Source organism: Lycium ferocissimum, chromosome 10, assembly GCF_029784015.1.
Source record: "Lycium ferocissimum isolate CSIRO_LF1 chromosome 10, AGI_CSIRO_Lferr_CH_V1, whole genome shotgun sequence".
NCBI classification, from domain to species: Eukaryota; Viridiplantae; Streptophyta; class Magnoliopsida; order Solanales; family Solanaceae; genus Lycium; species Lycium ferocissimum.
This window is the reverse complement of record NC_081351.1, coordinates 27,058,499-27,080,073: the sequence shown is the minus strand read 5'-3', so window position 1 is coordinate 27,080,073 and position 21,575 is coordinate 27,058,499. Positions and strand designations below refer to the sequence as shown.

At 32.2% G+C, this 21,575-nt stretch overlaps 2 protein-coding genes across 2 annotated transcripts; both read left to right on the top strand.

Moving 5' to 3' along the window:
- The first annotated feature begins 7,129 nt into the window (after positions 1-7,129).
- LOC132033107 (GDSL esterase/lipase EXL3-like) lies at positions 7,130-11,749 on the top strand. Its single transcript, XM_059422976.1, has 5 exons — positions 7,130-7,502; positions 9,192-9,322; positions 9,968-10,198; positions 10,779-11,034; positions 11,310-11,749. Exons 1-5 carry the CDS (start codon positions 7,247-7,249, stop codon positions 11,498-11,500), a joined length of 1,065 nt encoding a protein of 354 aa, XP_059278959.1. The 5' UTR covers positions 7,130-7,246; the 3' UTR covers positions 11,501-11,749.
- Positions 11,750-14,047: 2,298 nt separating this feature from the next.
- Positions 14,048-20,022, top strand: LOC132033108 (GDSL esterase/lipase EXL3-like). The gene is made up of 5 exons (XM_059422977.1): positions 14,048-14,407; positions 17,000-17,130; positions 17,699-17,929; positions 18,476-18,731; positions 19,587-20,022. The coding sequence occupies exons 1-5, from the start codon at positions 14,158-14,160 to the stop codon at positions 19,775-19,777; spliced, it is 1,059 nt and encodes a 352-aa protein (XP_059278960.1). The 5' UTR covers positions 14,048-14,157; the 3' UTR covers positions 19,778-20,022.
- Positions 20,023-21,575: the final 1,553 nt, after the last annotated feature.

Sequence of the window (21,575 nt, the reverse complement as noted above, 5' to 3'; positions counted from 1 at the left end):
TGACATAACTAATCATAAAACAAAAGTCGACTAAACCCCGAATGAGATGGGGCTCACCAATAAGCTGATACGAACGTCGTCCTATCGAGCGTACGTGTCGTTCCGTATATCGCACCGCATCGCGAAACGCAGCTCCCCGGCATAAAGGGACGTCGCACATCGAATGTACCGGTACGTAAAGCAACCGAAAAATAACACGGGACATGGAATAACATGAGCAAGAATCGAAACCGAAAACCCGGGACATGAGTACGAGCAGAGTACACGTATATATAACATAAGTAAAACATGATAAGTAGGGAGATATTTCGTAAACCGACATGTGATATCACCACGTGGGTACGCGGAGTCCGGTCCTCGCCGCGACAAGAGAGCCCTCTCATACCTGCCGTGGTATAAGACGGTATTGTGCTGACGGATCCATTCGTTGTAAAAAATTAAGGTATCATCCTATCCGGGCGAGCCGATCCTTGTCCTACGGTGGTTACATAGTTTCAGTTATCCGAGCCTTCTCGGTAATTCGTGCAACTCCCAAAACATGAACATAATATAGTTGGCTAAGAAGCCCATGATTTTCGTGAATTAACTTGTACTTGTTCAGTAATCATGATTTCACGAAATAACTTGTAAACATGGTTTCATGAAATAACTTGTAAACATGGTTTCATAAAATAACTTGTATTTAGTATGTGTGTATCTTGAGTCATGGTATGAACATAGTTATAAAATACAATTGCATGAAAACTTGTAGACATATAGGATATTCATGAAATAAGCATTTTTATTCAAAAACATTTACGCAAGAACCCATGAACACAAGATATGGGTTTTCATAGATTACGGACAGATTCTCAATAATCATAATGAGTATCAAGAACACAATGATAGAATAATGCTGAACTCAAACATAATATAGTCATAGATACGGACCTAGGGTTATCATAAGCATAGTATGTAATGGTAAACCCTAGTTTTGTAAAGTTTCATGCTTTATGGATTGAGGAGGCGTGGGAAGAAACAATGATGTTCCCACACGTAGATAGTAACTCTACATACCTTAGTCGCTCCAAAACTTGAATTAAAGACTTGAACTTTGAAGAGGATTTCCAAAATCTTGAATTCTTGAACCTTGAGACGGGTTTTCTTGAAAACCTCATGTTAATGATGGATTCTTGCTTAATGATCATGAACGTATGTTGGAATTGACTTGGATTGCATGGAATGGCTTACCTTGAAGTTTCTTGAAGGTTGGGAGAGAAGAGCTTAGTCCTTAGGGCTTGAGACTTCTTAGGGTTCTTTACCTCGTAAAAATTGGTTTAAAACGAAGGGAATGAATATAACGAAATTTGGCTCTTAAAACGTCGTGGTGGTCGTGGTGCGCGGTCGCGAAACTCGGGAGGTTACTTCACAGCAGTGATCGCGCGAAGGCGAAGAACATCGTTCTCCGGTGCGCGATCGCGCGCACTTCCACGCAGTAAAACGGGTATAACTTCTAGCACGAGCCCCGTTTGAGCTCCATAATATATGGTTGGAAAAGTATTTCAAAGGCCTACAACTTTCATGTTTTGAGTTTTCTCAAATTCCTAACCCGCACTACCTCCGAAAACCGTCATAAGTACAACCGTCTCGTACTTAGACGAATTTAAGGCCTTAAGAACTTCACTTTTTGGTTTGACTTCAAAACGACTGTTTATCACCCGAATGGATTGATATAGCTAAAATATGATCTTTATACTAGTTTCATACGTTCACATCTAACTCGAATTTACGGGATATTACCGATATGGTTTAGTATGAAAGTACGAGGTGTTACATGGGGGACCAGAAATTCGTTTCCATTATTTATAAATTTTTTATAGAAGTAATATCTATGAAAGCTGAAATTTGAAGGGGGATTTTTTTTTTTCCATTTTTTATAAAACTTTTATAAAAGTAAAATATTTGAAATTGATTTTTTGGGCATGGCGGGGTGGGTGGTGGGGTGAGGGTTGGGGTGGGAGGTAAGAAAGAAATTTCTCATTTTCAAAATGAGTTGTTATTGGGTCTAGTGTGTTTTTATATGGATACCCATATTTGCCCATATTTTTATGGGTTAAAGAGAGACTTGAAGCCAGTATTTACCCACCTGAATTATGAGTGATCCAACTCACTACTATGTGGGTAAAATGGACTAATTGTCTAAATATGAGCTTAAATTGTCACCTCTACTTCACGCCTAGTTAAATTACATCACATAAACTGGGACGGAGGGAGTAACACAATAGCAGTCCGCCAAACCTCCCTATCACTTTGGGAGGTGAAAGTCTGGGTGAACTGAAAAAAAAAAAAAAATTAGCTGGTCCAGGAAACAAAAAAGACAGCTATTGACCATTGTTTATATTCTTTTCCCTTTTTCCAAAGGAAGTAGTCAGATATTAACTAGGCGTTTGGCATAGAAACCAAAAATAATTTCCCTTCTTTTTGGAATTTTTGAAGTTGAAATTAGAGTTGGAATTGTGTTTGGTCATAGTTTTTGCAAATAATATTTGATTGTTGAAATGCACTTTTCCTAAAAAACATGAAATATGATTTATATCCCCCAATTTCTAAAAAATAGCAAAATCACCCAAAACAATTAATAAAAATAACCAGTGTGCGAAATATAGCAATTACACTTGAGATTAGCTTATGGAGTGCTCAAAACTGATGGTTTCTTTCCATCAAAAGGCTGCAGCTGGCAGGCTTATTGGTGTACACAAACAATATAGCATTTCTAAATATGATTTTGTTGCAAAATTTCCACCTACTTCTTTTCTTTTAGAGATTTTTTAGCACATGATGTGTGATGTTGTTGGAGTGGAGAGCAACTGCTCAACATAAGTTGCCTATGACCAGTGAAAAAAGTTGTATGAACTTTTAGGGTAAAAATTGAGCACATAAAAACTTTTGCGGTAAAAATTGAAAACAAAAAAACAAAAGTAGAAGTTCAAAATAGAAAATGGAAAAAGTGAAAAACAAGTTATGGTTGTTTTCCAAATTTCAAATAAAACTTCAAGTTGTATTTGAAATTTTTATGGCCAAACACCATAAAGTGAAAAAATATTCCCGAAAAAAGTGAATAATTCCCATGGCCAAACGGGTCCTAATAATTGATGAGGGAATTGAAGAAAAATGAGGGCTCTTTTTATTATTTATTTATTTATTACAACCAGTGTCGGCTTAAACGTGAAGCAAGTCAAGCGGCTGCTTTAGGCCGCCAAATTTGAGGGGCCCTATATATATTTTTTTTTTTTTAGCAATAATAGGTTTATAGATATTTTCTTTTACAAAATATTGGGAACTTTTTAATAGAAAGGTAAAAAAAAAAAAATATTAAAATGTCTCAAGAGAGATTGAATGGATCAAGTATGTTATCAGTTGAAAAAGAATTACTCCCTCCGTCCCATATTAGTTGTCATATTTCGCTTTTCGAGAGTCAATTTGACTAATTTTTAGAGCTAAATTAGATTAGATTAATTCAATAATTTAAAATTACAATTTAGATATTCAAAAACTAAATGAAAAGTTCTATAAGTTACAATTCTTTTTATATCAACATGACAAAAAAAAAATATCTGAAAACATTGGTCAAAGTTAATCTAGTTAATTTGACTTTTGAAAAATGAAGTATGAAAAGTATTATAGGATGGAGAAAGTATTAGGAGAAATCGATTATAAAATAATTATTCATAATTTTACATCTCAAAAAGCTAGAAAAATATCCTTCATATAAAAAAGGTATATATGAAACTTTTTTTTCCTTAAATAAAATAAAATAAAATTAAGACTTCTCATTATAGTTTGACTTTAGGCCACCAATAATGTTGAGCCGCTCCTGATTACAATCCATCATCTCCGGTAGTAATGAGGGTTTGACACGGACCCCTTTCAAAAGGTGAATATATAGAAGAGGGGACGTGAAGCCTTACTTCCTCAACAAAAGTTAGACGGAGAGGATCATTCATTACATGATGCCACCAAAAATATAACTTACAGGACGGAGTGGGAGGAACCTTTAAGACGAGAAAAAGGAGTGTGCACTTTCGCTGTCTTACCATTATTGTCAAATCACATCTTAAACTTCAATGTTAAACCTCTTTGGTTAGCCCAATTAATGAAAGACGGTTCAACAAACAGCTAATTCGATAAAGACATCTTTTCTTAAAGACATTTAATGAGCTCAAAAGTGACTATTTTGTCTAAAGACAGATGTTACAAATTTTGCCATGACATTTCATGCATACATTATTGTGCATTATTTTTTTTTTTTTTTTTGGTAAACCATTATTGAGCATTATTAGAAAAAGGATACGACACTTTTTAATGAGTGGATACAAGCTTTTCCCCGTGTGACCAATTTAATGAAATTTAACTTTTTTTTTTTTTTTTTTTTTTTTTTTGTCTTCACAAGGAAAGATGTGTGTGTATTTCGGTGATCTGAGATAATGCTGTATGAGATTGACAACTTATAGTTTAAAATGATTACAGCGATCTACCAATTATATCATTGTTTTCTTTAATGCAATTCATTCAAGCCTTTTATATTGATAAAAATGAACGACTTTTTAACCAATTATGTATATGAACCAATATTTTAAATGAGAAAGGAAATTACACACATCAAAATAAAGAGGGAGTTTCATCCAGCTAGATTGATTTATCAGCTAATAAAATGTACTGATAATGAAGTATTTGCTTAATTTACTACTACCATTATTAATGTATGAATCAAAAGGTGGGATGTTATAATTTGGAAGAATTTCCATCTTACTACTGTTAAAGATTTGGTTTGTTCCTTAGTAAGGGAAAGAAAGATAAGTATAGGGATTATATATGATTTTATGTTTTTGGGGGGAATTAAGTTCGTTCATACGCACGTCTATATCAGTGCGACTTGATAAATGAAAATAAAAGAACTTGAGGATGGGATAGTTAAGAATTTGAAACGTATATATTCTTTTGTTAGATCGAATGTCTTTACCACTAGAGGAAATTTGAAAAATTTGATTTATGACTAATCATGATTATTGATCGCTGAGTGCTTACTAATTATTAATTTACTTCATTTCGTCTTGCTTTTTCTGCTTTTGTGGTTATTTGAGATTTTTTTGTACAATATAGAATCATGGTCACAGTTCTTTTGTCTCATGCTTAATTGATCGAAGTTTCTGTCTTTCCAAGAAAAACAAATTTGATCTCAAGATTTTCATTTTGAGCTTAATTAACTTCTATATAAGGATAGTGTAAAAAAATGAGATCACCTAATCAATTAAAATGAAAATTAGATAGTCGAGATGATACGTGGACTAATGCCCTCTGATCTCTCATACTATATCAAAAATATGCTTCCCATGTCTATGTTTCATTGATATATCTTAGTTTGATTAGATACAAAATTTAAGAAAGTACATAAATTTTTTGAATCTTATTATTTTAACCAAAAGATATACGTTTAAATGTCTTTGTAGATTTTGTGATCTTAAACCTGATATGTTGAATATTGAAGTTGAAGTAATTTCAAGGCCAAGGCCACTAAAACGCAATGGCCTTGGGCCCCCAAATTTTTGGGGCCCCATTTTTTATCATGTTTTATTGCTAATTTATTTAAAAAATTATTGTGACTTATAATATTTTTATATGTAGTTTTTAAATATGTAAATTATATTTCAAAAAACTTAAAGATTGTATGTCCGAATTCCGGATACAAATAATAAAATTTGACTCCTAAAATTCAAATTGTGTCACAAAACTTGAGATAGAGGGAGTAAACAATTTTTATTAAAAAAAAAAGGAAGAATTTTTTTAGTGACGTGATTGATTAGCTATATTGTTGTCACTTGAATATTTTTTAGAATAAATTGATTTGAAAAAATTGTTAACAACTTTGTATTGTTCTTGACGATTATAAAATATTAATTAATGACTTCGCACCTAAAAAAACTTTAAAAATAGACTTTAAATAAACAGATATATCACAATTTTTTCTTTTAATAAAAATAGGGTCTCTCTTTGAAGTTTGGCCTTAGGCCCCTAATCTTGTTGAGACGGCCCTGTTGAAGTTAAGTACTAGTTATTAAGAATAAAAAGTGATATACTTTTCTTTAAAAAAAAAAACTCTTAACGAGTCGGTGTGCATTATTGTTTTATTAATACGTGTCTATAATTAGAAATACAGATGAAGTAGCCAGATAACAAAGGGAAACTTTTCCATGTTGCAAAACTTTCTCTCTGTCTAATCTTGAATCTGACAGCAGGTTGGAAAATAAAAAATTGTTAGAGGGTCCAACAATAAGCCATTGAAAAAAAAAAAAAAAAAAAACATAATCTATCTCTTGCAATATTTGATAATATATATCCTCTGCTAAAAACTAAACTCTTAGGGGTCGTTTGGTACACGGACTGGGTTATTTCGAAATTATTGTCTTGAGATTATAATTTCTGGACTAATTTATCTCATTTGAGAGGTGAGATAAAATAATACCAAGTTTGATGGGATATTCAAAATTAAATTTGAGATATTTATACCTTCAACCTAACAACATATAGATTTTATCTCAAACTTAATATTGAGATATCTTACATTATCCCGCGTATCAAACGAGACCTGAAGTCTTATCACTCACCAATCACCATTAGCTTACTCTAAAGTTCCAGAATGTATAGGGCTTAAGTTATAGCACGATTAGACTAAAAAATTCTTACATTATTAGACCATCCTTATTTATTGTAACAGATAACACATTTTATTTTTGAGATTACAAATTCGACACTTTAAGTAAGCTTACACTCATATATCATTTGGGTGTCCTAATAGTATATTTTTTCTTTTACAGTGATAGTGTATATTCAGGGGCGGATGTAGTTTTTTGGCTTTGGATATATCTGAGTGCACATAACTTTTGAAACGGAGTATAGATATCTATGTAAAAACCTATTAAAATATCAAGATATATTAAATCATAACCCATAACTTTAGCAGTATAATGAGTATAATATACCGAGAATCTCAAAAATTCAACAAATTAAATTGAAATATTAAATTGACATATATGTATATAACTTAAACTCATACCGTATAATATACTTTCTTTGCCTGTATAAATAAACAAAAATCTGACTAAAACCTACTCGACTCCGACATTTCAAAGCTTTTTCCTAACTTCAAAAGCTCTCTTTTGTTCGTATTCTTCAAAAGGAAAGTGCCAGAACTAATTTGAGCAACACAATAATGCTGCATAATATCATGGTGATATCATACTTTGTTTCTTTTATGTTATTTATTGGCTGTGAATCGAAGGTGCAGTTACCAAAGAACTTAGTCGTAAAAGCAGTTTTTGCATTTGGAGATTCAATAGTGGATCAGGGAAGTAATAACCATATAGCGACAGTAGTTAAGTCTAATTTTCTACCTTATGGTAAGGACTTCAACGGTGGAATTCCAACCGGAAGATTCTGCAACGGCAAGACGCCGCCGGACTTGATAGGTAAACACATGCACGTCTTGCTTTTACTGTTATATCGAGAGTTACTCGACATATTGCTTGACGTAAAACATATAGCGCATTTGTTTCTGACTTTTGCTGAAAACATATTTACAAATTCTCTTTTTTACAGTCGTTAATTTCTTTCTTAATTAATTCCTCTACCAAGATCGATCGTTTTCTCTCACTTTATCTCTTTTTTAGTTATGATAATGAAAAGAGTTAAAATTCTTAATAACATATCAAGTTAATCTATGACAATTGATATCATTTAGTATAGTATCTCTGATATGGTAAGGGTTTGTAAATATTTTTTTACACTATTAGTGATCAATTTTAACCTATTGAGTATCCTGCCTTGTTTTCAAGGTTACGAATCCCTTCTTTCTTTGTTTTTTTAATGTACAATTTAGTGTAGTTATTCTTTAGTTTTTCAATGTACAATTTAGTGTTGTTACTCTTTAGTCGATTTGATAGTGTGAAAAAAATAATCTGCCAATGTATTGATCGATCGAAGCTAAACTAAAAAATACAGATCCATTAAAAGATTACTTTGCATGGATATAGCCTCATGCATGGCTTCAGGGTGCTTATTTCTCTTTTTAACTTTATTTTATAGTTTAAGTTTTATATATTGTCAATTCAAGGGCATAGCTAGGTACTGGCCATGGGGTTCACCTGAACCCCCTTCAACGAAAATTATCCTGTATATACAAGGTTAAAATTATTTTTTATGTATATATAGTAGATGTTGCACCCTGTTAGCTTCTTCGTTTGTTTACTATTTCAAATTTTTGAACCTCGTTAATGAAAATCATAGCTCCGCCACTGTGTCAATCAATGTGAATAACTTTTTACAATATCAAGTCTTCCAAATGATATTTATAGTCATGTCTTTTCAAGATGGAGGATTTGAAATAAAATATGTTACATGTTACGACTGGTAAAAATGACTTATTGGTGTAAATATTATTTACGCTAATACTAGTGTATATTATCATGGTTATAGTTGCTCAATAGGCGGCATTCTGAACACGACTACTACGTACATATTTTATTATTCGTGCACACTTTAACTTTTCATCAAATACGAGTACAGGTTTAAAAGATTGTCTATTATAGAATTAATGGAGATTCTCGTTACCTTCCAATTAATATACACAACATTCAACTGCATGATGCAACTAACTTATTTGAGCCAATTTCTTAATTACAACTGTACTTTATAGTTGGGTTTCAGCTTTCAAGCATTTATAGCCCACAAAAATAAAATAATCTTTAATGTTCTTGAGGCGGAGCGAATTTTTAGTTTATGGGCTTTGATTTTCAATTTTTTACTTATCAGGTTTCTGATAGATTATTTATACATATAAATGAATCTTTTAACACAACTACAATATTTAAATCTATATTATTGAATTTTACTAAACCCGTAACTACATTAATCCCGGCTCCGCCTCTAATCTATTCTTTTTCTCTTCGAATTTGGATAATAGATGCGTTGGTTGGTCATGTCATGGCCATAGGTGCAAATGGGACAAAGTCAAATTGTGACAAACAATCTCAATATTTCTCTGATGTCACCTTGTCAAGTGAATTTAATTATTAATGCAAGGAGAAAATTCTTTAAAATGCTAAATAAATATAACGCAAATTGCAAATTTTACATGACTAAATTGTTTTCCATTTCAGTTGAAGAACTGGGGATTAAAGAGTTTGTGCCAGCTTACCTAGATCCAAACTTGAAAAGTGAAGATCTAAAAACTGGTGTGAGCTTTGCATCTGGTGGTTGTGGATATGACCCTCTAACAGCTACTATTGTGGTAACTTTTTACTCATTATATTATCCATTAAGTTAAAGTAATAGTATAATTACTACTCCTACTGTCTCATTTTATATGATCTGACATGAATTTTAATTGAAAAAAAAAAATGAAGGCTTTGAAGCTTTTGATTATAAACATGACACAATATTTATATGGCTATAAAAACTTATATTAAGGTTATATAAAACTTGAAGTTAGTTTAATCTAAGTTGTTTTCAAGTTTAGAAACTAGTCACTTTATAAAATAGATTTAAAAAAAATAAATAAGGCCACGTAAATTAAAATGGAGGGAGCAGTACTTGTGCTTAATTCATTCAGCCTTATTTAGCAACATTGACCATTCTTATAAAAAACAAATTGAAACTTGTGCTTTTAATTTATATCGTTTGTGGCTATAAAAATTTATCATTAAAGGTAAAATGTGATTTTAATTTAAATCGTTTCCATCCTCAGAAAGGGACTATTTTTTGAAGCATTGTAAAAAAATAAAATAGGGTCACATGAGCTGGGATAGAGAAAATAGTATTTGTGATTAATATAGCCATAATTAGCAACACTACCATTCTTGTCACACAAAAAAAAAAAAAAAAAAAAAAACACTGATCTTTGCTCCTATTTTTTTGTTTTGTTTATGTTAATCAGTCAGCCATACCCTTATCAACACAATTAAATCAGTTCAAAGAATATATTGGGAAGCTAGAAGGATTAGTTGGAAAAGAAGAAGCCAATTATATTTTGGGAAATAGCCTATTTTTGGTGGTTGCTGGCAGCGATGACTTTGCAAATACATACTTCACGGCTGGAGTTCGATTTAAGCAGGATATTAACTCATATACTGATCTCATGGTGGAAAAAGCTTCTGAATTTGTCCAAGTTAGTATACCTTTATCCCTATCATATATATTTTCAAGTTTTTGTTTTTAATTATCATGACTTAGAATTGGGAATATGTACTCTTTTTTTATGGTGAGTTCTCAATGTTGATGCTCAAATCAATTGACTCGTTTTCAATGATATGGTGGATTAGGCTTTTTAATCCTCTAAGTGAGCAATTATGTAAAACTAGCTTCATTTGAAATCAAGTACATTGACATATGGAAAAACTCTCATTAACATAGTTGTGTTTCAAAATCAATGAATTCCCACGTAAAAAGTGTGGTGGAATGATAAAAGGTTTAAAGTCACATTCTTAATCAAACGTTTTAGATTCAAGCTCTAGAATGAAATCTCCTTTTTAATAAGGAGTTCAAAAACCTCTCATCATCGGCTTTTTATCAAAATTTGAATCATTCGGGCCAGTAATTTCGGAATAACAGATGATTAAACTGGCAAAAATTTGAATTCTATATATATATATGGAATGTAATAGATAGTTCTTTGTAACCAATTATTAAAAATATTAACTTTCAGTAATTATGTATTGATATATTTAAGTGTTTTTTTGTTGTTGAAGGAATTGTACAATTTAGGAGCAAGGAAAATTGGGATATTTGGAATTCCACCAATAGGGTGTTTGCCATCACAGAGAACACTAGCTGGAGGGCTAGATAGAGGATGTGCTAATGAATACAATGAAGCAGCACAATTTGCCAACGAAAAATTTTCTACTGCAATTGATTCATTATCCAAAGAGTTGCCTCAGTCCAAGCTTGTTTTAATCGATATCTATAATCCGCTACTTGATCTCATTGTCAACCCCCAAAAATACGGTACTATACACTATACCCTTCTATAAATTCATGACTTATCTATTATATATAGATTACTTTTATCTATTATAGCAAATAACATATCTTATCTTTAATATTACAAATTCACCTTTTATGCAATATTAGCTATAGATATCCTTATAATGATTTTATAATGCAAAATTTCTTCAGACTATCGGTGTATGTAATAGACTGCTTTGTGCTTCATTATTGTTTTCTTTTTTGTTTTCTTGTATTTGTCTTTTATCAATTTTGTTATTGTGGATTTGTTGTAGGATTTGAAGAAGTTGGGAGAGGGTGTTGTGGCACAGGAACAATAGAGGTGGTAATATTATGCAACAAATTCAGTGGAACATGTGAAGATGATTCAAAATATTTGTTTTGGGATAGTTATCATCCCACTGAGAAAGGTTACAGGATTCTTGTTGACCAGATCCTAAAAAAATATATCAACAATTTCTTGTAGATGATGATGAGTTCGATCAAGATCAAAATATGTACTATTCACCTAGTTTGTAAACGTTGGATCGAAGGTCCAAAAAAATTGTTTACATTCGTCCTTCTTGTGTCTGTGTGTGTGTGTGTGTTTTTTTTTTTGATTCATTGATAAAGCTTTATTACTTCATGTAATAAGACACTGGAAATCAAGTTTACGTCATTGATGTTCACATTTGTTTATCCAATGGTGTTTGTTGGAATTGAATGAAAAATAAAATTGTCCATATAATTAATATATTAGTTGGTATTTTCTATTGTCCGTACTACTTTGATTTTTCAAAGTTACGTTCACGCTAAATCTAACAACTATAATTTCTTAAAAGTTTTGACAACGGAAATAAAAATGCTCAGTTTTGATAAACTTAGAGGATCAGATTGCTCAAGAATATATTTAAAGGACTATGTTGTTCTCTCTTCTTTTTTGGGAGAAAGAGAAGAACTAATGAAATTTGCGACGTTCTCATTAAATTGCATTTACCCGATGATCGTAATAATCGCAGACGTGCACTATTTTGCATGTTAGAGAAATTTAAGTTTTTCAAGGCTTTAAGCTGAGTCTATTTACCAAAATGTAAAAAAGAAATGCAAAATCGAAATATAATGCATGCTATATTTGTTTTACCCCAATTTACGGGAAAAAATTTGCTACTACTAAATAACAAGATACTTCTAATAAAAATGTGAAAGGTATTTAATTAGGAAGTTTCTCCACAAGAATACTTGTATATAATACTATACTTAACAAGTCGATGTGCATTATTGGCAATGGTGGAATTAAGATTTTTATTAAGGGTGTCAAAATATAAAAAAGTAAAGATACGAAAAAATAAAGGGGATTCACTACATAGTATACATACATAAAAAAATCTTCATTACGTATCTATACATTATTATTTTCCAACGAAAGGGTGTGGGTGTGCAGTCCGCCACTGTTTTTAGGTTTAAGTACGTATCTATAATCAGTTTGAAAACCTTCAAGATAAGAAAAAGAGTTATTTTCAATTTTCATTGGTAAAACTTGGGTCTCTGTCGTCCTTGTCTAATCACAAACATGACGAGGGTCCAAAAATAAGCCATTGACAGGGACATTTATCTGTTTGCATTATTTGATAATATCGTCTACCAAATGTTAAAATCTTATCACTCACCAATAGTTTACTCTAAATCTCCAAAATGTATATAATAGAGTTTAAAGTTATACATTGTAAGTCTAAATAATTTTATATAATTAGATCATCTTTACCTGTCGTTAGTGGTGTAGTCACAATGCTAGCTACGAGTTCGGTAGAATTCAATAGCTTTGGCTCAAATTCTACATTTGTATTAAAGAAATTTATTTAGGGTGTGTTTGGTATGATGAAAATGTTTTTCTATTTTCTCTTGTTTGGTTGCACTTAAGATCTTGAAAAATGTTTTTCATAAAAATCGAGCGAAAATATTTTCCGGATTAACAAATACACACCAACTCATTCCCCAATCCACTCCCCGCACACCCCACCCCACCACCCCCAACTTCCACCCCTACACCAACAAACCCAAGGATCCCCACCCCTTCCCCCACCGCACCCTAACCCCCCCCAACACACACACACCTACCTTCCAGTCTTCCACCACCTAACCCATCCCAAACCCCACTCCACCACCCCCACCACATCACCAACCCCTACCTTCCACCACCCCTCTCCGAATTTCTTTTTCATGTATTTTATTTTACTTTTATAAAGATTTTATAAGAAAAGGAAAAAAAATTCTTACCCTCCCCCCACCTTCATTTTTTTAAAAAGTTTTAATTTTTTTTTTTTTTTCACCCCCTTCCCTACCCAACGCAACCAACCCCTCCAAAAAAGTTTAAGTTTTTTTCAAAAAACTTTTTAAAACTTTTTATTTTTATTTTTACACCAAACCCCTCCAAAAAAGTTTATTTTAAAAAAAAAACTTTTTTTTAAAGATTTTTACACCTACCCACCCGGCCCCCCACCCTCCAAAAAAAATTAATTTTCGTTATTTAAAAAAGTTTTTAAAGTTGCACTCCGAATTCAAAAATTGGTTTTGCTTTAAGTATATGCAAATGCTCTTAAAATGACATTTTATAACTTACGTACCAAACACAAGAAAATGAGTAGGAAAACTACTGATTTTCCGAGAAAATATTTTCTTGGAAAACATTTTCCTTCATACCAAACACACCCTTAATATGTAAAAATAATCAATAGAAGCACTTCTTGTAACCAAAACAAAAATTCATAGATCAACAAAGACTTGTTCTGGACCACACAACTAAATTGAGACTCTATTCATAACTTCAGCAACAAAAAAAATAAATTATGATTCAAAACCCATAAATTAACAATTCTTACTCGACCTATGTTGTAGTAGGTAATGCATCTAAATTTCAAGATTATAAATTCTACTACGTTTTAAGGAATCTTACATATAGATATTATTTAAATAATTTACATTGAAGGTGTATATATAATTTAAACAACTTATAAAGTATACTTTCTTAGCCTCTATAAATAAACAAAACCGCGACTAAAACCTACTCAAAGTCGACACTTCAAACCTCAAAGTTCTCTTTTGTTGGTATTCTTGGAAAGGAAGTGTCTGAATTTCCGAAACACAATAATGCTGCATAATATGGTTATATTCTTAATTTCTTTTGTGTTATTTAGTGGCTGTGAATCAAAGGTGCAGTTACCAAAAAACTTGGTTGTAAAAGCAGTATTTGCATTTGGAGATTCAATAGTGGATCAAGGAGCTAACAATTATATAGCCACACCAGCAAAGTGTAATTTTCTACCTTATGGTAAGGACTTCAATGGTGGAATGCCGACCGGAAGATTCTGCAACGGCAAGACGCCGCCGGACTTGATAGGTAAATCCCTCCCAATTTATGTGATAACGTTCTGATTTGAAAGTTGAACGAGTTTTCAGTTTTTCTTTGATCACAATTTTTTATTATGCCTTTGAAGTATTTTGAATTATTAATTACCGTGACTTAATTATAGTACTTTTTGCGTAGTTTTTAAATATGTTCTTTATTTTAGAAAAACATTCTATGTTCGAATTTACGGTCAAAATTAACAAGTTTAACTCTCGAAATTCAAATTGTACCACGTAAATCGGGACAAAGAGAGCATTCTCTCTTGCTGTCGTTGATTTCTTCTTAGTTCCTCAAGAACATTTCCGCTCACTCTATCTTTTCCTATGTTATGACAAAAAAAAAAAAAAAAAGAAAAAAAAAAAAAGGATTTTAACCGATATGTGTACGACCAATATAAGTGATTTTCTACAGGTAATTTACCTTGTTTTCTAAATTATTAATCCACTTTTTATACAAAATTACCTGATGTTTATCTTTTGGTCAACCTGATAGCTAAATAAGTTGTTAAACTCCAAACGAATCCATAAAAAGACGACTTTGCATGGCTCATAGCGTAATGTCTTCAGTGACTTCTTTCCAGCCGGAGTTTATTATGGGTACTTACAGTTATTTTTATGTTAGTATCTTTCTAGGGTAATAGTTACTTAAAAGAGTTTTAATTGAGAATGATTAATTTAGTAAAATGTTTATGTTGGAGTAGAAGTTTTAGCTACTATTAGGAGGAGTTAATATGGTAATTTAATGGCGCCGTGGTTCATTAAATTTTCAGTTAATATGGTAATTATATTTTCAGTAGAAGCATCGCTTGTTCTAATATATAATCAGTATTAGTTATATTAATTTTAATACTATTTAAATAATTCTAAGCATGGCTCATAAACAAGTCGTGTGAAAAAATGATTTATACTGACAAATGACAATGCATATAACTTATATTCTTTCATATTCGTGTTAGTAAAAATTGAGAACAATATAGATCAGTAACAAGTAAAACAAGAAAACAGCTTATCAAATCACTGTTGTGTCGGGGCAAGTCACTGCCTTGAAAGCGATTTTCGGACCGACCATGGTGCAAATCGTTTAGCCCGGTACACTTCTCAGGGTTCCACAACACTTCCGAACACTTACACTAGCGGCTGAAAGTTTGGAGATTACACAAACTATTGCCCAGAAACAAGAAGAAAAGATTAACTTTTAAGTAAAAGAAAACATGTAATTTTTCGGTGTGTTTTCATTCAAGAAACCTTTGAACCTCTTTTTATAGTTAGAAGACAAACCAACGTTCAGAAAGTAATAAATCTGAGTGATGGAGGAAAAATAATATTGGCATTAACTCTTGAATAATGGGTCACTTAATTCAAAGGGGTTCACCACAAGGGGGGCAAATTGACCCGTTTTGTCTACGAAGCCCAATTCTCATGTGTGCGAGACCAATCTCTTATTCTAGCCCATTTGCCAATCCAGTAAAGGACTTCTCATTATAAAGTGGGAGGAAAGACTTTCCACTACCTATGAGGGACTTTTGACATTCATGAAGGACAAAAGATAAATGAGTGGAAAAAGAACCTACAAGAAAACTTTAGCTCTGCGTTGTCAATAAATAAATTACTAACATAATTCTCACAATTCGTGAATTCTTTGACTTTTCATCAAATTAATTTGCTAATAGCGAAACGACTTGTTTTCACTTTTTATTTTTCAAGGGGCAGAAGGACGAGTACAAGTTTAAAAAAATTGTCTATTACAGAATGGATATTAATCTCGTTATCATCCTATTAATACATAACATTCAACTGCATGATGCGACTAACTTGTTTGAGAAAATTTCTTAGTAGTTAGGTTTCAGCTTTCAAGCATTTATAGCTCACAGAAATATACTTTCTCCGTTTCAATTTATGTGAACCCATTTGACTGGGCACGGAGTTTAAGAAAGAAGAGAAGACTTTTAAACTTGTGGTTCTAAATGAGTCACATATATTTTGTGTGGCTATAAATCATTGCATAAAGGTAAAGTGTTTCCAAATATAGAAAGAGTTTATTCTTTTTGGCACGAACTAATAAGAAAATAGGTTCACATAAATTGAATCAGATGGAGTATCTTACTTTGGAAATTAGATGCGTTGGTTACTTCACGGCCATAAGTGCAAATGGGACAAAGTCAAATTGTGACAAACAATCTCAATTCTTTGATGTCACCTTGTCAAGTGATTTTATTTGTCACTGCAAGGAAAATTCTTTAGTATAAATAAAATTTCGGGATTTAATAAAAAATGCAAAATAAAAATAACACAATCACAAATTTACTCCCTCCGTTCACTTTTACTTATCCACTATGAACCTTGCACACCTCTTAAGAAATAATAAATAAAGTGTATAATTTACCATGATACCCATATTAATTAATGTATAGTTTTATTGAACTTGTAAAATGATTTGAAATGAGTAATTAATGTTATGGGTAAAACAGGATAAAAGAAATTGTCTTCTCTTGATATATTAAAAGTGATAAGCAAAAAATGAAAATCTATTTTTAGAATATGAACAGAGGTAGTAGTTGACATGCTCCATGTTTGGCAATTTCAGCGGAAGAATTGGGGGTAAAAGAGTTTGTGCCAGCTTACTTAGATTCAAATTTGAACAGCGAAGATCTCAAAACTGGAGTAAGCTTTGCATCTGGAGGTTGTGGATTTGACCCTTTAACATCTATCACGGCGGTAACTTTTTACTCCCTCCGTTTCATTTTATGAGATCGTGTTTATAGGATTCAAGAAAAAAAAAGATATTTGAAATTTATAATTTTTAACATGACATAATATTTGTGTGGCTATATTTAAAGCAGTGTCATTAAGGGTATATAAAATCTGAAGTTTAATTTAAATTAAGTCAAAGTTTAGAAAATGATCACTTTTTCTTAACATATATTAAAATAAAAACAAGGTCATGTAATTACGTAAATTACAGGAAATTATGTCCACTGACTGTGAAAATGGGTGGTTGAACTTTTGACCCATGCTTGCCTCACGGGCAAACCTCAAGGTCAAAAGTCAAAATTGTTCTTATGAAGCAAAATTTGTTAAACTTAAAATTTGCCCATGGACAAGCAAGGTCAAAAGTTCAAAACCACCGCTTTCAATGTCATTCTTGTAAACCAAAAGGAGGGAGTAGAACTTGTGATTAATGTATCCATACTTAATAACATTAACCAGTCTTGTCACACAAAAAACAAATAGACCAAAAGAAACACTAATCTCTGCTCCTATTTTTTTTGTTTATGTTAATCAGTTAGCCATACCTCTATCAACACAATTAACTCAGTTCAAAGAGTATATTGGGAAGCTAGAAGGATTAGTTGGAGAAGAAGAAGCCAATTATATTTTGGAAAATAGCCTATTTCTGGTGGTTGCTGGCAGTGATGACCTTGCAAATACATATTTCACTGCCGGAATTCGCCTGACGCAGGATCTTAACTCATATACAGATCTCATGGTGGCCAAAGCTTCTGAATTTCTCCAAGTTAGTATACCTTAATTTATGCATGTTATATATATTCAATCTTTTGTTTTCAATTTGGTTGGGAGCGTAAAAACCTTGCAGCTGTCGTGATCCAAGTTCATGGCACGTATTGTTTGTCTCGTATGTAAAGTTCATGACGGAAGGTGGACCGACGAGGGTGAGTCGTAGATAAGGACTGACAGTGTTTTAGGCTGGCAAGCTTCTGAAGAAGGGTTCACATATACCTAAGGCGAATTTCACATTGGAATGGGAGAGGAAAATGGACAGTTTTAAAAGGCATAACACAAGTCCACATGGTACATGCGGGCTCAATGATGGTGTAACAGATAAATCTGTGAAGCCTGTAAAGTAGACAATACGTGTTATGGGCTTGAATCGTGACAATAGACGACTTTCTACGTTGCAAATCTGAATCAGTCAGGCAATGCATTCTGGATAATGGATGATTAAATCAATCAAAAAAAATTATACATATGAAGAGGATAGACAGTTAACAATTTATTAATTTGCAATTGATTCAAATGTTTGTTTTTTCCTTTCTTGAAGGAATTGTACAATTTAGGAGCAAGAAAATTTGGGATTTTTGGAATTCCACCAATAGGGTGTTTGCCATCGCAAAGAACACTAGCTGGAGGGCTAGATAGAACATGTGCTAAGGAGTACAATCAAGCAGCACAATTGGCCAACACAAAACTCTCTATGGGCATTGAGTCGTTGTCCAAAAAGTTGCCTCAGTCCAAGCTGGTTTTCATCGATATTTATAATCCTCTTCTTGATCTCATTGTCAATCCCCAAAAATATGGTACTATATACATATCTTTTCTCATGAGTTAGTCTTATATTGGAGTGTCAAATGAGCAGGTTCGGCTAAATTTGGGCGGATCAAAATAAAGTGAGTTAATGACCCGCCCAAATGCACTTGGACGAAATGGGCTGAGTTAAAATTGGCTAAACAATCACTACAAAAAAAGGGGTAATTTGTGGAGGTTGCTAATTGGCAGAGGCTTTTAGCCTCCACAATTTACTAGTGGAGCTTAAAATCTCCGCGAATCGCAACTTTCAACCTCCACAAATTACCCATTTTTTTTGGTAGTGAATGGTCATGATAACCCAACCTGTCAACTCTGACTAAGTTTTAGATTTTTTGCTTGTTTTTTAGAATTTGTTAGAGTACTTAATAACATTTTTCCTTTTATTATGACTATATATAATATACCAAACAAAATAAATATATCTTTTTAAAAGTATTTCTATAATTTTTTTTAATGGGTCAGTTTGGAGTAAATATCAAGCTAATTTTTAAATGAATTGAATTAGACGGATCAAAATGAGTTGAGTTTATTATTGGGCGGGTTAGTTGGACAGGTTGGGTGGATTATAATTCATGGGCTACTTTTTGTCACCCCTACTTATATATATTGTGTAAAAAAAAATTATACCATTAGATCACCTTTACATGTTGTAACAAGTAACTTGTCATCTTTTCAACTTTACAAATTTCACCTTTTATGAAAAATTATCTATAGATATTTTTAGGGTGATTTGATAACTCAAAATTTCTTCACATTATGAGTATACTAGCTAGATCGCTTGTGCTTCTTCATTTTTGTCTTTATTTTCTTGTTTTATCAATTTTGTTAGTGTGGATTTGTTGTAGGATTGGAAGAAGTTGAGAGAGGGTGTTGTGGCACGGGAATAATAGAGGTGACATTATTATGCAACACATTCAGTGGAACATGTGAAGATGATACAAAATATTTGTTCTGGGATAGTTTTCATCCCACAGAGCAAGGTTACAGGATTCTTGTTAATCAGATCTTAAAAAAATACATCAACAGTTTCTTGTAGATGATGATCAGTTCAATCAAGATGAAGATGTGTAAAGGTCAAGAAAATGTGTTCAACTAATCCGTCCTCTTGTGCTTCTTTTCTTGATGCATTGATAAAGCTTTACCTCATAAAATAAGGCACTGAAATTAAAGTCTCTGTCATTGTTTTATATACGTATATCCAGTAGTGTTTATGTGGGAATGTTTAAATTGAATGAAAAATGAAACTTCTCCATGAGAACATAGTTGGTATTTAGTGGTCCTTACTAAGCGATTACTTAATAATTTCTATATTGTCCTTAGTAATTTGATTTCATAATTCACGCCAATTTTTTTTTTTAATTTTCTGGAAATAAAAAATTATCACTTTTAATAATCTTAAAGGATCGAATTTGCTCATGAATGTATTTAATGGGACCATTTTGAACCTACACAACACAAAAAGGACAATTTTGTTATTCCCTCGGTTCTTAGAGTAGAAAGAGAAGAATTAATGAAACTTTTTGTGACGTGCTCATTAAATTGCATTTACCCGACGATCGAAATTTACCGGACAACATTTTGACGTACACGATTTTGCAAAGTAGAGAATTAACCACACAAGTTAAGCTACTTGATGTAATCCTTATACTATCAATTTAAGTTCACTTACGATAATAAGTAAATCTACGTAACATGCTTGATGTGATTATTTAAAATTACTTTACGCTGTCGGGTATGTATATACTTTAAATTCAATCCTAACACACGCATTAATTCCCACAACAATTGCAGGCACCTCTCTCCATCTTTTCTTCTTCTATTTAATTGTTTTTCTTACTGCAATGAACAACCTTGTTTTCTATAGTTGGAATTATTCTGACCAACTCAAAGAGCCAATGTGGAATTCTGTTACCCCAGAATGCTAAGGATTCAATATCTGAAGCTGTGAACAGTATAACATGAGGGTCCAATGTCGAATAAATTAAAAATTGAGATAAGTATGATCGATACTCTGATACGTACCATGATTAAAAAAAATTGATCTTAGATCTAACTCAACTCCAAAAGCTAACTCATGAATAGATTATGTGCTGTATTTTGACACATCAAATTGTAGCATTATTTTTTTACTTTATCATGGTATATGACTTTATCTTACTACGTAATAGATTACGCCACAATGAACAAACCTAATTAAGGCCCATCCCGACACTGCCTAACAATAAATCCAAAGTTGAAACTCAATGGAATACTCAAGTGTTTGACTAAGAAAGTAATTAGAATACGGTGAATACGCAACATGACCAATTTTCTTGGGAAATTAGCCAAACACAACTACATGTTGTTAGTATCCGAAGTGTACGTTATGGGAAAGCATTAGTATCGATCACTAGCCTCTATAATTAAACAGAAACCTTCTTGTTTAGTTGTGTTTGTATATTAGGACTTTTACGGGGAGGAAAATCATTGAAACTTTTTACTCATTATTTCGCACAAACAAATGAACAAGAAATACACATAAACTCTAACAATATAGGATCGATAACATTGTTAATACACAAAAATAACGATGAATAGTAAGAATGGTGAAACAGTGGTTGAAGAAGGAAAAATCGTGTATTCTCTTTGATGAATCGTGATTTGAAGTGAAGGAAATTGTGGTTTGAAATTGAGAGAAAATCACGCTAAGAATATTTATGTAGAAAGAGAAATATTCTGAAGTGATGGAATTAAATGGGTAACTGCCCAGAGTTCAACCCAAAATCGAATCCCTAAATTTTAGCCCAAAATCGTGGATCTGTGGATAACCCAAATCTTGTATGTTTTGTAATTAA